The sequence below is a fragment of the Sceloporus undulatus genome, chromosome 5 (genome assembly GCF_019175285.1).
Source record: "Sceloporus undulatus isolate JIND9_A2432 ecotype Alabama chromosome 5, SceUnd_v1.1, whole genome shotgun sequence".
NCBI classification, from domain to species: domain Eukaryota; kingdom Metazoa; phylum Chordata; class Lepidosauria; order Squamata; family Phrynosomatidae; genus Sceloporus; species Sceloporus undulatus.
Window position 1 is genome coordinate 20,274,040 of NC_056526.1, and position 14,800 is coordinate 20,288,839.

A 14,800-nucleotide genomic window follows, 5' to 3' on the forward strand; every position below is an offset into this window, starting at 1 on the left:
TACTGATTTGAAAGAAAGAGGTGGCTTTGCGCTCCCAGACTTTAAGATATATTATGAGGCAAATTGTTTAGACTGGTTGAGAGAGTGGATAAACTTAGAAAATGAAAGCTTATTGAATTTAGAGGGGTTTAATAATAGATATGGATGGCACGCATATATGTGGTATGGGAAGACAGATCAAAACAAACAATTCAAGGATCATATTATACGTAGGTCATTACTTAAAACTTGGGAGAAATATAAAAATAAATTATATAGAAGAATTCCCCTATGGACATCTCCCCACGAAGCCTTTATGATTAGAGGGAAATTGATTGGGAAGGCCTGGCTCAAATATAAAGATATACTCGAACTTGAAAAAGGAGAATGGAGAATAAAAAGTAGAGAAGAGTTAGAAAAACAGGGTATAAATTTAAGTTGGTTCCAGTATATGCAATTGAGTACAAGATTCAAATTGGATAGGAGCCAGGAAGGAATAGCGATGGAAAAAAATGAGCTGGATAGGATTTTTGAGAAGGGGAACAAGGGAATAATCTCAAGACTATATAAAATGGGTATAAAACTGGAATGTGAAGAAGAAACGATAAAAGGTTGTATGTTAGAATGGGCCAAAAATGTAAACAGAAATATACAGTTGGAAAGATGGGAAAGGGCATGGGGTAGAGACCTGAACTTTACGTGTTGTGTAGACCTAAAGGAAAATTTTATGAAAATGATGCACAGGTGGCATATTCCCCCCTCAAGGCTGGTAAAGATGGTTAAAAATGGACAGGATAGATGTTGGAGGTGTAACAGTCACTATGGTTCTTACTATCATATGTGGTGGACATGCCCAGTGGTGAAGAAGTACTGGAAAAAAGTACAGGAAATAATTGAGGAAATATACCAAATTAATATAAGATTGGAACCAGAAATAATGTTACTAAACATGATTGAAGACGATACACCAAGAAAATATAGAAAATTATTGTTGTATCTAATAACAACAGCAAGGATGACTCTTGCGAAAAATTGGAAAAAGATGGGAGATGTAGACATAGATGAGTGGCTATTAAAGGCCCTAGAGGCCATGGAGATGGAGACTCTAACGATGTGGTTACGGGACGATGTGGGACAGGAAATCTTAAATGAAGAAATGTGGAAACCATTAAGGTTATTCTGCAAAGAGAGATGGAAAAACCAGACATAAAGTTTCCCCGCAGTGTCTTATGAAATCAAACATAAAATTTTAATGTTAGTTTCAGAGATAGGAGGGTAGGTTGGAAGGATGATTTCTGTTTAGTTAAATAAGATAGAAACGGAGAAGATATAATCAAAGTTATGGAAATATAGACTGCATAAAAAATAACCAAGAAGAATTAGTTATTAGGGTGAGATGGGTTAGAATTTTGTATACAGGAATAGAGGAATAATTTCTAACTGTAGTCGCTATATAAGAAGGGAGAGTGGTAATAAATATAGGAGCAGTTGTGTCATCGGTTCTGGAGGGGGAAATGGAAACACCGAAGAATGGTCCAGTAGGCCAAAGGAAGTCAGAAATATAACAGGAATATTATTAATGTATTTCCTTTTGTTTTATTTACTGTATATATGTAATAAAAATTTCTATTAAAAAATAATAATAGGTGCAGACTATGAACACTCCTGCTATCAACATCTTTATTTCAGTTAATTCCAAAGGTGCAACAAGATCCCTTTGCATACAAGCTAGCAAATCTGTTGCTAGAGGAAGAAATTTTGCTTTCTATCTGTGGCCTTTCCATGTTGCTTGAGAAATACTATCATATATATTTAAGCTGACCACAGAAGGGTAAATGGACAAGTGTGTTAATTTTATGCCCCCAAGAGGCAAGTGCAAAGCAGCTGTTTGGGTCTTGAAATTTTATCTCCCTTGTTTTCTCCTTTATCCCTACAAGCTGTGCAGAAGCTTACTTTGACTGCAGCTCTGATTTCCTTTAGCACAATATTAAAATAAATTCTGTGGTATTTTTAACTGGCAAATCAACACAATGTGAATATTGCAGCTATGGACAGTGGGAACAACAGAAACAGTTGTTCTGTACTTCAGAGACACAGACTCCACTGAAAGGCTTGAGCAAGGGTTTCTATACAAGGTGAAACTTTACTGTATTCTGTTCTCATTTGGTCTGATAAGAAGTACTCTATGAATAATTTTGACTCCTGTGTTAAACGTTTCCTCTCATTCCATGTAAGACTTCCAAGTGTTCAGCTCTTATTTAAATCCCACTGGAGAATTAACAAATGGAGACAGCTGAAGAGTCTCTGCTTTGCACAATTAGGTCCACAAGCCAGATTTACAAAACACACATTGTTGTGTGCACGCCTGAGATTTTTTAGAAAAACCATTCACTTAAAAATGCAAAGTGTGAACATGACAAACATTTTGATATTTTTTTTTCACATAGGCGCACTGTCAAACAACAGAATTGGGTTCAGCCACGTTGAATTAGGACTTTAATTTGAGAACTTCATATAGTTTTGTCCTGTCTCCATCTCAGTCTGAGATCTCTATATTTCTGAATGAGTGCTGAAGAACAGCTCTAATTAAAAAGCTCACTCAGCAGCACCATGGTTTCATCTTCCTTCTCTTCCTTTTCTTATTAAAATATTTATGCCCCCTCCATATGAAATCTGTGTGGCTTACAATAAAATCTTTAATCAATTTAAAACAATGAAAAATAAGGTTTAGACTTTCTAAATTTTGCACCAGAATAATGCCAACTTCCACATCAATTAGGTATACAAAGGGAGGACATTTCACAGCTGGAATGACACAGCAGAGAAGACCCTCTCTCACATAGTGCATTGATTCAGACTGATGGGATCCAGAGCCTAGCAGGCCTACTGGAAAACTTACAAGAAGCATACCAAATATACTTATCTGGTATATTGTCAATTACACTTACAATAAGAGGAAGACAGTTGTGATTTTATAGTATTAGACAAGCTGGTCCTTTTCATGATTATAGAAAGATAATAAATGGTATTTGTTATTTGATACTTGAGAAGGAAGAAAATACTCTTGGTTTAGAAGAATAATGGGAATAGGGTATAGAAAAAAGTGTATTGTTAGATTTTTACTTGGAGCCACTTGAAATAACTATTGCCATATCACAGCTGAAAGAAAAAATGGAAGTTATCTTTCTTTTTATTCCCCCCCTCCTCTAAACTTTATTCTTTATGTATTACTTTGGCCCAGGCCAGACGGATGGGATAGGATGCCCTCGTCATGTGCGAGGAGCGGCACTACAAGACAACCCTCGCCCCTTGCACGTGATGAGGGCATCAAAATGGCAGCACCCTCTACGGATGGGGCACTACCATTGTTACATGCCAGATGCATAGCATCCGCATGTCACGGCGCAATTATAATATTGTGAGTGTGCCATAATGCAGCGTCATAATGGCATCTCAAGAAGAACCCGCTTTTTGTGGGTTCTTTTTGGTCTGTGGGGAAATCCCACGGTCTGGGGGCTGTGGCTTCCCCACGGATCAAAACTAGGTACCAGGAGACCATCCTTCTTGGACGGTCTGTCCTGCACCTTTGTGTTTCTTTTTCTCCTTTTTTAGTTTTGATGTATCTATATAACTTGTAATGAAAAAAATCCAAAAAGGAAGGAAGGAAGGAAGGAAGGAAGGAAGGAAGGAAGGAAGGAAGGCAGGCAGGCAGGCAGGCAGGCAGGCAGGCAGGCAGGCAGGAGTGGCCCTTTTGAATTGTAAACAGCAATCACTATTTAAGAATTAAACTTAGATATATCAGACTCCAGCCCAGCCCTTTCTGGACAACAACTTTATAGGGACAGGAAGATTTACACAACAAAGGGAGCAACCAAAGCTCTAAATCTTATATAGCGTACAAGTTAGTCATGTTTTTTCACATCACAAATACGTCCTTCTACCAGGGGTGTTCCTATAAAGATTGGAGGAAAGATTAAGGAAAGATAAAGAGCCTAATTAAAATGCCACTGAAAAAGAAAGGAAGGGACAGCACTTGGTAAAGAAGGTAATTAGGAACATGCACTTCTTCCACATGCTGAAATTCACAAGAATAAATCTGAAAATTGATAGAAACGATGCAGGTCTTTTTAAAAGGGAAATAAATCTACATAAGTTTGAGATTACTATTGAAATTCCAGGAACACCTTCTTTCAGTCACTCATTTCATCTGACATACGTGGACCAAACCTACCAGTTCTGACATATGCCTCACCATTCTTACAGCAGAAGGCTTGTTTAATATTGGTATGTAAGAGAGCCAGTGTGGCATAGTGGTTTGAGTGTTGGACTGCGACTCTGGAGACCAGGGTATGATTTCCAGCTCAGCCATGGAAACTGAGCGACCTTGGGTGGGTTACATGCTATCAGCAATGGCAAACCTCCTCTGAACAAATCTTGCCAGAAAAACCCCATGATAGAGTTGCCTTAGGGTCGGCATAAGTCAGAAACAACTTACTTAAAGGTACATAACAATAACAAGAAATAGAGCCAGCATGGTATAGTGTTTTGGACTACAGTTTTGGGAATCAGGGTTCAAATCCCTCCATCCCTGCATGAAAATACACTGGATGACATTGGTCAAGTCACATTTGCCCAGCCTCAGAGGAAGACAAAGGCAACCTCCCTCTCAACAAGTTTTGCCAAGAAAACCCTGTGATAGGGAAACCCCTGTGGCAAGCCTTAGGGTCACCATACACTGGAAATAGCTTGAAAACACAAAACAACAACAACAACAACAACAACACTTTGTACTCTAGGGAGCTCAATGCTGGGTACGCAAGATTCCGAACCATCTCTCAGTGAGGTAATGACCACATACAAAGTTGATCAGCTTCAGCAAGGTTACAAGGTTGCTGTACTATGACCTGTGCCTAAGTTTTATGACATCGATTATTTCCTGCCCTCTACCCTGAAAAATTCAAGCAGAGAAATGCAGCATGTGAAGCAGCCCTCACAGGTCATTGAAGAAGGTTGTTTCAAGCCTGTAATTGATTTGAAGAAAGAAAGCTTTGCTCCATTTTTTACTGTTTGGCAGTTCATATCTTGAGAGCAAATCAGCTGCACATAATCTGAAGAATGTGCAAATGTGGAAGAAGATAAACTAGACAAAAAGGAGTCTTGAGCCAGAGAAGAATGGTGGCATTGTACTGCTGCTTAAGAAATTTTTTAAAGTGGAGTTTTATTAAGCTCCTTTTGTCTTTCCTCATTGAGGGCTCAAGCTACTCCTCCTCCAGATAACCTCCAATGATTTTAGGCTATTAGCATAAGTTAAGTACAAAGCTATGCACTTATGAAAACTTATTATACAACAAAGACCTCTTCTGTTCTCAGGTGGAGCAATTCAACACCTGCGGGTGAAGAGAAGGCAGAGATATCAACAGTCCTTGACAGCGCTGCATGTTCCAGGAAACACACCTTTCAGCACTGCCCAGGGTCCTGCTTGTGAAGAAAATGGATGAAGGAGGCATTCAGTTTTCAAATTTCAGTGTGGGATGTCATGTAAGAAAAATATACCTTATATACTATAAACCAAAAAATTTATGCCCAAAATTTGACCCTAAAAATCTTAGGTTGACTTAGAAGGTAAATACAGCCAGCCCTCCTAATCCACTGATTTTATATCCACAGATTCAAGCATCCACAGCTTGAAAATATTTTTTAAAAGTATAAATTCCAAATAGCAAGTCTTGATTTTGCCATTTTATATAAGGAACACCATTTTGCTATGCCATTGTATTTAATGGGACTTGAGCATCCACATCTTGGAACCAAACACTATCAGATAACAAGAGCCCACTGTACATGGTTTTTTAAAATGATCTTTATTGGCTAAAAACTACAAAGAATAAAAATTGAATGACATAAAATACCCAAACAACTACCAGCTAAAGTATAGAAAACAAAACAAACAACAAACAACAAAATCTACAACTAACAAAATGGTTTCTTGTTTCTAGAGGTGGCTGGTGATATCATTGCTTTGGAGGGCTGAATCTACAGTGAGTTTTAGGGAAACTATTCCAGGTTTTGCAGGAATATTTTGTGGGAGCTAAGGTGCTGAACTCTATTTTCCAAATAGGTTCAGCACCTTGGATAGCTCCCATAAATCATGTGTGTAAAACCCCAAGCATCTCCTATAACTGTTGTTTGTCATCAAGTCAGCTTTGAGGCATGGCAACTCTAACCTCCAAGAGCCCAGGTCATCAACAGACCTGCTCAGGTTTTGCAGACTCTAGGCAATCGCTTCCTTGATTGATTCAATCCATCTGTAACAAGGTTTTCCTCTTTTTCTACTGATTTCAGCCTTACTGAGCATTAAAATCTTTTCCAGTGAGTCATGTCATCTCATGATGTGTCCAAAGTATAATAGTCTCAGTTTAATAGTTTGGCCTTTACTGAGAGTTCAGCCTTCATTTGCTTTCAAACCCATTTACTTGTTTTTTGTTTGTTTGATTGGCTTTTGACAGTCCATATGTGGCACTGCAGTTTAAGTGTTGGATTATGACACTGGACACCAGGGTTCAAATCTCTGCTCAGCCATGAAACCCATTGGGTGTCCTTGGGGAAGTCACATGCTCTCTGCCTTAGAGGATGGCAATGGCAACCCCCCTCTGAAGAAATCTGCCAAGAAAACCCTATGATAAGTTCACTTTAGGTTTAACATAAGTGTCTTGAAGGCACACAACAACAACAAAGTATATGTTTCAGATGTGTTGATTCTCTTCCTCTTAGCTTTCTTCACTGATTGGTGTTAATTGTAAGGGGGATGAACAGATTTGATGTATGTCGACGGATATTTTATGTTACTTCTGCCTCCCATTTCAATTCCAATTTTAATTCTGTTTTATTCCCTATGGTAACTATCTTACATACTACTGTTTAATTGTTAACTATTTTATTTTATCTGTTTACTAGTATATCCTTTAGCACATATTGTATATCTTTTAGATATATATAAGCTGTAGACAAGTAGTGCATGTTCTGGTTCTGGTGCACGCTTAGGTTATGCATATGTATTTATATTGTATGGAGGTTTATTGCACCTAGTGCACTGTATTTACATTTTATATATACTTGTGTGATACTGCTTTTTATTATGTTACTAGTATTTTGAAACGGCCCTTGGGCTACTCAATAAATTGTATTGTTGTTGTTGTTCTTCTTCACTGTCCAATTTTCACAACCATATATAGAAAGTGGAAATACTAAGGAATGGATGATTCTAATTTTGATATTTAATGGTATTCCTAGTAATACTCAGAATGAACTCACCACTCTGAAGGAATAGTGCTATCCATCACCTTTGCTTATATCCATGACAGTGATGTGAATGTAAACAGTGTAAAATAGCTACGAAGTTATGTCCAAGATCTGCCTCTGGTGGACTCAGGGAAGCTCTCCCTGCTCAATTTTCAGGATCTCGTCTCCCTACTCAAAGTTAATCCCTAATCTGTTCAGTCTTTTCAGGATAATGAAGGAACAGTCATGGGGAGCAGGAAGTGGAGAAATCTGCTTTCACTAGCCCAGTGAATCTGGATCTAACCCATACAGTTCTCTGCTGTCAATGTAAAAACCCTACTTCTATTGAGACACCTCAAAACTAAATTTGCCTGACATTTTAATATTTCCAAAGAGTGCTTTTTTCTCTACTGTAATAAAGCTTCTTACCTGATGCTCTGGCCTCTGAGGCTGATAAACATGAATGACTGAATCGACTATAGGAGTGTCTTGCTTTCCCAGAGCTTTAGCCAATTCATTCCAGCTTTCATATCCTGTGCAGAAAAGGAGGAAGGCATCAAAATAAATCCCCACGTTAAAAAAATAACAGTAACTTAAACACACTTGAATAATAATAATCTGCTATGCTCTTTGTTTGATATGCTGAGATGCTGTCAGTATTTTAAAGATGGCAAACTGCAAGTGTAGGGAGCCAGTCTGGTGTAGTGGTTTGAGCACTGGACTCTAGAGCAGGATTCGAATCCCTGCTCAGCAATGGAAAACGGATTGGGTGACCTTGGGCAAGTTACTCTGTCTCAGCCTCAGAGGAAGGCAAAGGCAAAATTCCTCTGAACACATCTTGCCAAGAAAACTGAGTGATAGGTTTGTCTTAAGGTTGCCATAAGTCAGAAATGATTTGAAAGCATACAACAACAACAACAACAACAACAACAAGACTGTAAACATAAAAGGGTTGAACAAAGTATAAACCAGTGATAAGAATCCCATGCATGAGATAAGACCTTCTCTGTTGTGGCACCTCAATTATAGCATACCCTCCCCTCAGAGGCCCAATTGGTGCCAACACTGCAGTCATGCCAGAAAAATAATGGTATCAAATTTTCAAGGGAGTCATATAAAGTTTTGTTTTATCACGCCATCTGTTTAATTTATATACAGAATACATTATACAGAAAACAGAATTAAACTCTGAGGAAGGAGGCATAAAAACTAAGGAAAAGAACATCAGCAAATTAAGATATGCAGATGATACCATATTACTATCAGTAAATAGCCAAGACTTGGAAGGACTATTGATGAAATTCAAGGAAGAAAGTGCAAGTGCAGGGCTACCACTGAATATTTAGAAAACCAAAATAATGATCACAGATGATTTACAGAATACAGTGGGCGATGAAGACAAAGATATAAAGATTTCCTGTATCTTGGCATAGTCATTAATCAAAAAAGAGACTATAGTTTAAAAAAAAACAACAACCAAGGAGCTTACAGCACATTTGCATTCTGGGATTTGCAGTTTAGGGAGGGGCATTTAGCATTCTCAGTTAGAGAGCTCTCAGGCCTCACTGAACCAGTGGCATACTGGAGTTTGGTGTCACCTGGTGCAGGGGGTGGGCCTTCTGGCCAGAAAGCGTGAGACCTCTGCCCAGAAGAGGTGCGCTTGACCCGCCTCTTTGTTGCAGCTCAGTTTTCCAAGGGAGAACCAGGCCACATCAAGGAGCCAGGCTGGCTGCGCACTCCTCTCTGTCCCTTCTTGCCACGGCCTGGTTCTCCCCTCAGGAAAACCAAGCTGAGCAAGAAGGTGTGGGGGGCGCATGTGGCCAGGCCGGCTCCCTGCCATGACCCAGTTCTCCCACAGAAAACTGAGCCATGATAAGGAGCCGGGCTGAACCCCCCCTCTCCTTGCTGTGGCAAGGAGGTGTGTGTGTGCGTGCACACGCACACTTGGCCTAGCTCCTTGCTGCAGCCTAGTTCTCCCACAAAAAACTGAGCCGTGGTAAGGTGGGGCAGCTGACTGGGTGTTACCCGTGCTATTTGCACCACCCCCACCCCATGACGCTACTGAACTAAACTACAAACCTCAGATTGCAACAGGAGGCAGCCAAAGCAGTAAAAGTGGAATAGCAGTAATATAAAGAGTGTAGTGTGGTAATCTACTATGACCTGCAAAAGCCGCTATGAAGGAATTAGGTAAGCTCCCCTAAATATCAAATTTAGAATCATCCAGTATATAGTATTTTCATTTTCTATGTACGGCTATCAAAGTTGGATGGTGAAAAAAGTTGATTGGAAAAATGTAAACTTATTTGAAATGTGCTGTAGGAGAGTTCTGCAGACAGAGTGGACTGTAAAAAAGACAGATGGATCTCATCCATAGACTGCATGAAGACTAAGCATATTAAGAACATATGCCTTAGCACTGTTTCTGGTCAGCTCTTAAAAGGACTATTATATTGATGCTTGATTTGAACTTTAAACTTTCCCCACTCCTAGTTTTAAAATTCTGTGACTAATATGAGCACCAGGTATTATGATTGTGTTATTGTCACTGTAAAGGCTTATCAGAAAGGAATGGCTAATTCAAGCAAAGTTCCTGCCAAACATCTTGGGGAAAAGACAACCAAGGAAACTCCTGCTTGGCTTTGATCTCACCACAAACACTGCTAATTAGCTTACTTGCTGTTCACCGCTATGATCTTTGGAATAGCGGTATATAAATAAAACAAATCAAATTATTATTTTCTAAGTATGGTTATGAAAGCTAGACAGCAAAGAAACAGGAAAGTGAGCAACATATTTGAAATATGGTCTTGCAGGAGGATTCTGAAGATACAATGGACTGCCAAAAAGAGACAAAAGGGCCAGAGTTTCTAGAATTATCAAAATAATGCAGATGTACTCCTGGGAATAGGAAGAACAAGGACATACATCCCTCAAACCCACCGAGATGCATCACATGCATTCCTCAAATCATATCTTGGGGGATAGTTTCTGATCCATGCATCTTCATTTATATTTCCTGAGCTGCTTCCTGAAAAATCTCCAGAAACAGTTTTCCCCAAAGCAACTCAGCTGCTGAGTTTCTCTTATGACTCTGCTTCTATGATTGTTTCCTAAAACAATTCTAGTCTGGATAGACTAATTAAGGAATTATTCAGTCTACTCTACTTCCCCCCGCCCCTCAATGTTTGCAGTCTTGACTCAGTGACAATAATTTCATATTCTATTAATGTAAAACGGGACTCTGCAGGTAAGGAGTTTTACAAATCCATTGTAAAACTACTGAACAATGTCAATATATGTTTAAATCCCACTAATTCAATGGGTATTTTCTACCACCAGCCATTGGATTTTGATCTTTGTTTGATAACGTCTGCTACAGCTCCCCAATGCACACATTCCTTTTACAAAAACATGTCAATCACCATAAGGTAAATCCCTCCCAATATGGGCTTTGTGACTTTAGGCTCAGCTATTTCACTTCCCAAAGATTGTCACTAAAATACATCTAAGTGAATCATCAGTTTTGTGAGGAGACACTACATTTACCTCAGAACTAACACAAAGAAAGAGAATGTGAGTGAAGGAGAGAGAACGTTATGGTAAAAATGCAGAAAAGTACAGATCTGAGTCAATAGACTTGGGCTTCCAGGTGAGGTTAGATACCAGCTCACTGATCTCTCAACAGCTTTGCGTTTGAAAACACAATGGAGCTTACTGTATATACTCATGAATAAGTCTAGAAATGTTAGTCAAAAAGTGACCTAAAAAACCTGACTTGACTTATCCATGGGTCAATGTAAATACGGTACTTTACCTCTTATCAAAAAAAGAACCATCCCCTGGTGAAAGGCAAAAGCATAATCTGTCCTGGAAGCACTGACTACCTCTCTATTCTCTCATCCATCCTGTCTTTAGTATAAGCACAAACAGTTAGGCCTGCTGAAATATTGTTAAGTTCTTTGGCATTGTTTTCCTTTGCTTTTGTCATCAAAACCTTGCTTTGTTCCATGACTTTTCTCCCACAGTTTATCCACAGGTCATATCAAAATCCATAATTTGGGCTCCAAAACCTGTCCTCGAATAATACATGATGTCGACTTATAGTCGAGTATATATGGTAGCTAAACCAAGAAAGGGGAATTTTAAAAATTCCGGAGCTGATTCAGTCCGCCTTTCTTTAATGTCACAAAGTTTTAGGTTAACTTGTCAAATCTGATTTCTTCATCAGCAACGGTACGAACATGGGAGAAGTACTGCATTGGTAATAGCTCTCAACAGGTGTACAGATGTCCTCCTGACATTGCAAAAAAACCCACACTCACCCCATAATGGGACAAGAATCCTGTTGTACTTTGCATGTGATTATCCTACCATGAACAAGGATGAAGAGCTAATGGAAAAAGGACTTTCATCAGGTTAAAAAAATCCTGAATAAGAGTAGCATGTAGGGTGCTCTTAGCATGGAAATAGGTCAGCATAATATTGTTACTGGAAAACGGTGGGATTTTTATCCATCTGTTAATAATTTAGTTTCCCCCTTGAATTAAGGATTAGTATAATACAGAAAAATATGTGTGCATAATGAAAATAGCCAGCTGTGCTGCATCTTCTGATTTACAGATGCAACAGAGATACCATAATGAAGATGGAGTGAAATTTTCAGAACAACATATTTGTGCATAAGGATCCTTGGAATCCATTCCACGTCACACTTTGGAATAAAAACTACTGGGTTAGACCCTGACTACGTTAGCTGCCCTCATGATTGATTTTTCAACTGGATTTCAATGGGGTTTAAGTGTGATAAACAAACAGTCTGGGTCAGTCCTATTGACATAATGGACACCTAAAGAAAGATCCAGTACACAGTGCTGGAAGTCAACAGAATTCCAGCTGGCAAATTGTCTTGTTTTATGATATAGAAATGAACCTGCAGGACCCCAAAAAGTAACTAGATGGAGAGTCATTATGTCTGCCAAAGAAATCTGTAATTGTAAAACTGAGATGCTGGAAAATCTTGGGTGTGGAAGGGTAATAAGTACAAAGATGTTTTTCATCATAATATAAACATAAGTCAATTACCAGTACATTGTTTACTCAAAACAGAGGAAGAGCATAAAGTTTCAGTCAATTAATGACAGTTCCAGATTAAAGAATTAAGCAATCAATAGGTTCTACTAAGCACCTGGTTTTATGGTTATCTCAATATCTATTTTTCCATCTCATCCTGTATTAAATGTTGGCTCCTTTCCCAGCATGCCCTCAAATTTACCAGCGTGGCACATTAGGAGAAGACAGAGGAGGATCTTGAGGTTGATTAGATTTTATGGTGCGGCAAACATCTACAAAATATTGCATCATACAGAAAACTATATTATCAGCATACATTTCTCTCTTTCCATTCAGTTCATGCAACCCCCCCCCCAAACCAAACAAACATTCCTCTGTCAGCAAACAGGCTTCATTAGTTTGCAATGCCTTAAAAGAAAAAGAAAAAAAGAGAAATGGACATACATCTTGACTACTATTCTGCACAGACAGTGGACAGTGCAAAGCTTTGGCACACATAGTTCTTCTCCCTCCCACTCTCCTTGGGTCTACCAACCACCTTTGTGCCATCTGGACCCTTCTCATGACCAGTTAGTCGCTGGAGGAAGGAATGGGGTTTCCAGACAGCATTCGGCTACAGCAACATAACTGGACACTGCTTGGCCACCCCAGAGGTGGGTGGTACAACTAGAGGATTGTTGCGAACTGAGGTGTTGGATATCTTCATCTGCAACAACCCAAGAAAAGGAAATGTCACACTTGCAAAATTTCATCTGTTCATGTCACCGATGGAATTCCAGCCAGTCTCACCCCCATCACCCACTGCAATGGTAGAATATATTATGAGATCATCCATTGGAGATCAATGGAGAGAGATTCAGGACAGATAAAAAGAACTAGTTAACTGTGGTATTTGGTCACAAAAGACATAGCAGCAGTTGCCAACTTGGACAACTATGAAACCTGGAGAAATTCACAGAGGCTAAAATGGTCAATGAGCTAATGGCTATTAGTGAAGTTGGATAATTCTTCCAGTAGCTGAAACAGTGCTCCTATGTACACTGGTTGCTGGAGTGCAGGAATGGGAGGATGCTCGTGTACTTACTTTTACTTTAACATTAAGGACTGGTTGGAAGTTGTGTGAACACAATACTGGATTATAATATAGACCACTGGTCTGATCCAGCATGTTTCTTCTTAAATTAGTACAGCAAGAAATTAAGGCAGGCTCACATGCTGGAAATGCAGAAGCTCAGTTTGCAAAATTCTTCAGTGTACATTTTTAACAGCTAGAAACTCAAGCAACCCGTGCTTAAAAACAGCCTTACTGCAAGGTACAGTGACACATGCATACTGGTAGGGTTTCCTTCTTTAGCAGGTAGTGGTTAATGATGGACCCTATATCCTATAATTATCCAAACCATATAATAGCAACTTTCTGCCTGCAGATCTTGAAGGCTGTATGACTGGAATATTGGTTTGAATTCAAAGAATGAAACAGTGTTGAGGACCTTCCAAAGGTTCCTACCACTATATCATCAGTGTAGATTTAAAGATGAGGGTAAAACCACAAAATAGGATCCTCGTACATCTAATATCAATTTGCTTTTAATTCCAGCAAGACCAGAAAACCAAACAGAAAAAATAGTAGTCTAGAAAATTAAGATCTACCAACTGAGGCTTCTTGTTGCCTCATCTTCTGTTCAACAATTTAGCACAGTTCAAGTCCAGTGAGGATGCAAAGAAATTACGCATTAAGATATATAATACAATTGGGTACTACTTCCTTCCTGATGTATAGTGTCTTTAGAAGACAAATGGAAATGAACAGAAACTTGAGAAATAAAAGAGATCAGTAAATTACTGTCTTTACTAGTCAAGCCATACTTTCTGTACAGTATTTACAACATCAGCCCTTTGACATCATCAAGATTTATTTATTCATGTAGGAAGATCTGTCAGAGAAGTATCTGGATTTGTTTTACTGATCCACTGCGGATATATGGGCTACTAGATTGTTTGTCAAGATTTCTGGCTTCTGGGCTGTCTGGAGAAAACCATTGCCTCTTAATGGAGGTCATTAGAGCTGAACAAATGTGAACCAAACAAATGGGAGAAGAACAATCACAACAATTAGTCCAGCTGCTTTTGCAAACAGTAACTAACTACCATTCAGGTTACCAATGGATGCTATCATATTTTGTATGGGCTCCGCATAGATTATTCTACCTCTTTCAAAAGCTGCCACAGGCTGCTTTGAAACATGGAGACTTCTTAAGGAATCCATTGCCTTCTGTCTACAAAGATGCCTTTGGTCTCACAGAAATGGAGACATATTGGATTGCAAAAGAGGAGTCCTTGTTAATATGCAAATAGACTTTAAATTTCCTGGACTTTGAAAATCTCCCAATTGCCACCTGGCCAGAGGAGGAGGGGCCAGTCTGCTAAAGATACCCTCCCCATACCATCTGAACTAAGGACAAAAACAACA

General features: G+C 39.0%; 1 protein-coding gene across 1 annotated transcript in view; it reads right to left on the reverse strand.

The window, feature by feature from the left end:
* Window positions 1-14,800, reverse strand: part of B4GALNT3 (beta-1,4-N-acetyl-galactosaminyltransferase 3) — a 95,495-nt gene that overhangs the window by 35,582 nt on the left and 45,113 nt on the right. The window contains exon 2 of the mRNA XM_042467868.1: window positions 7,687-7,790. Coding sequence (XP_042323802.1) covers window positions 7,687-7,790 — 104 coding nt within the window. The remainder of the gene's footprint in view (window positions 1-7,686; window positions 7,791-14,800) is intronic.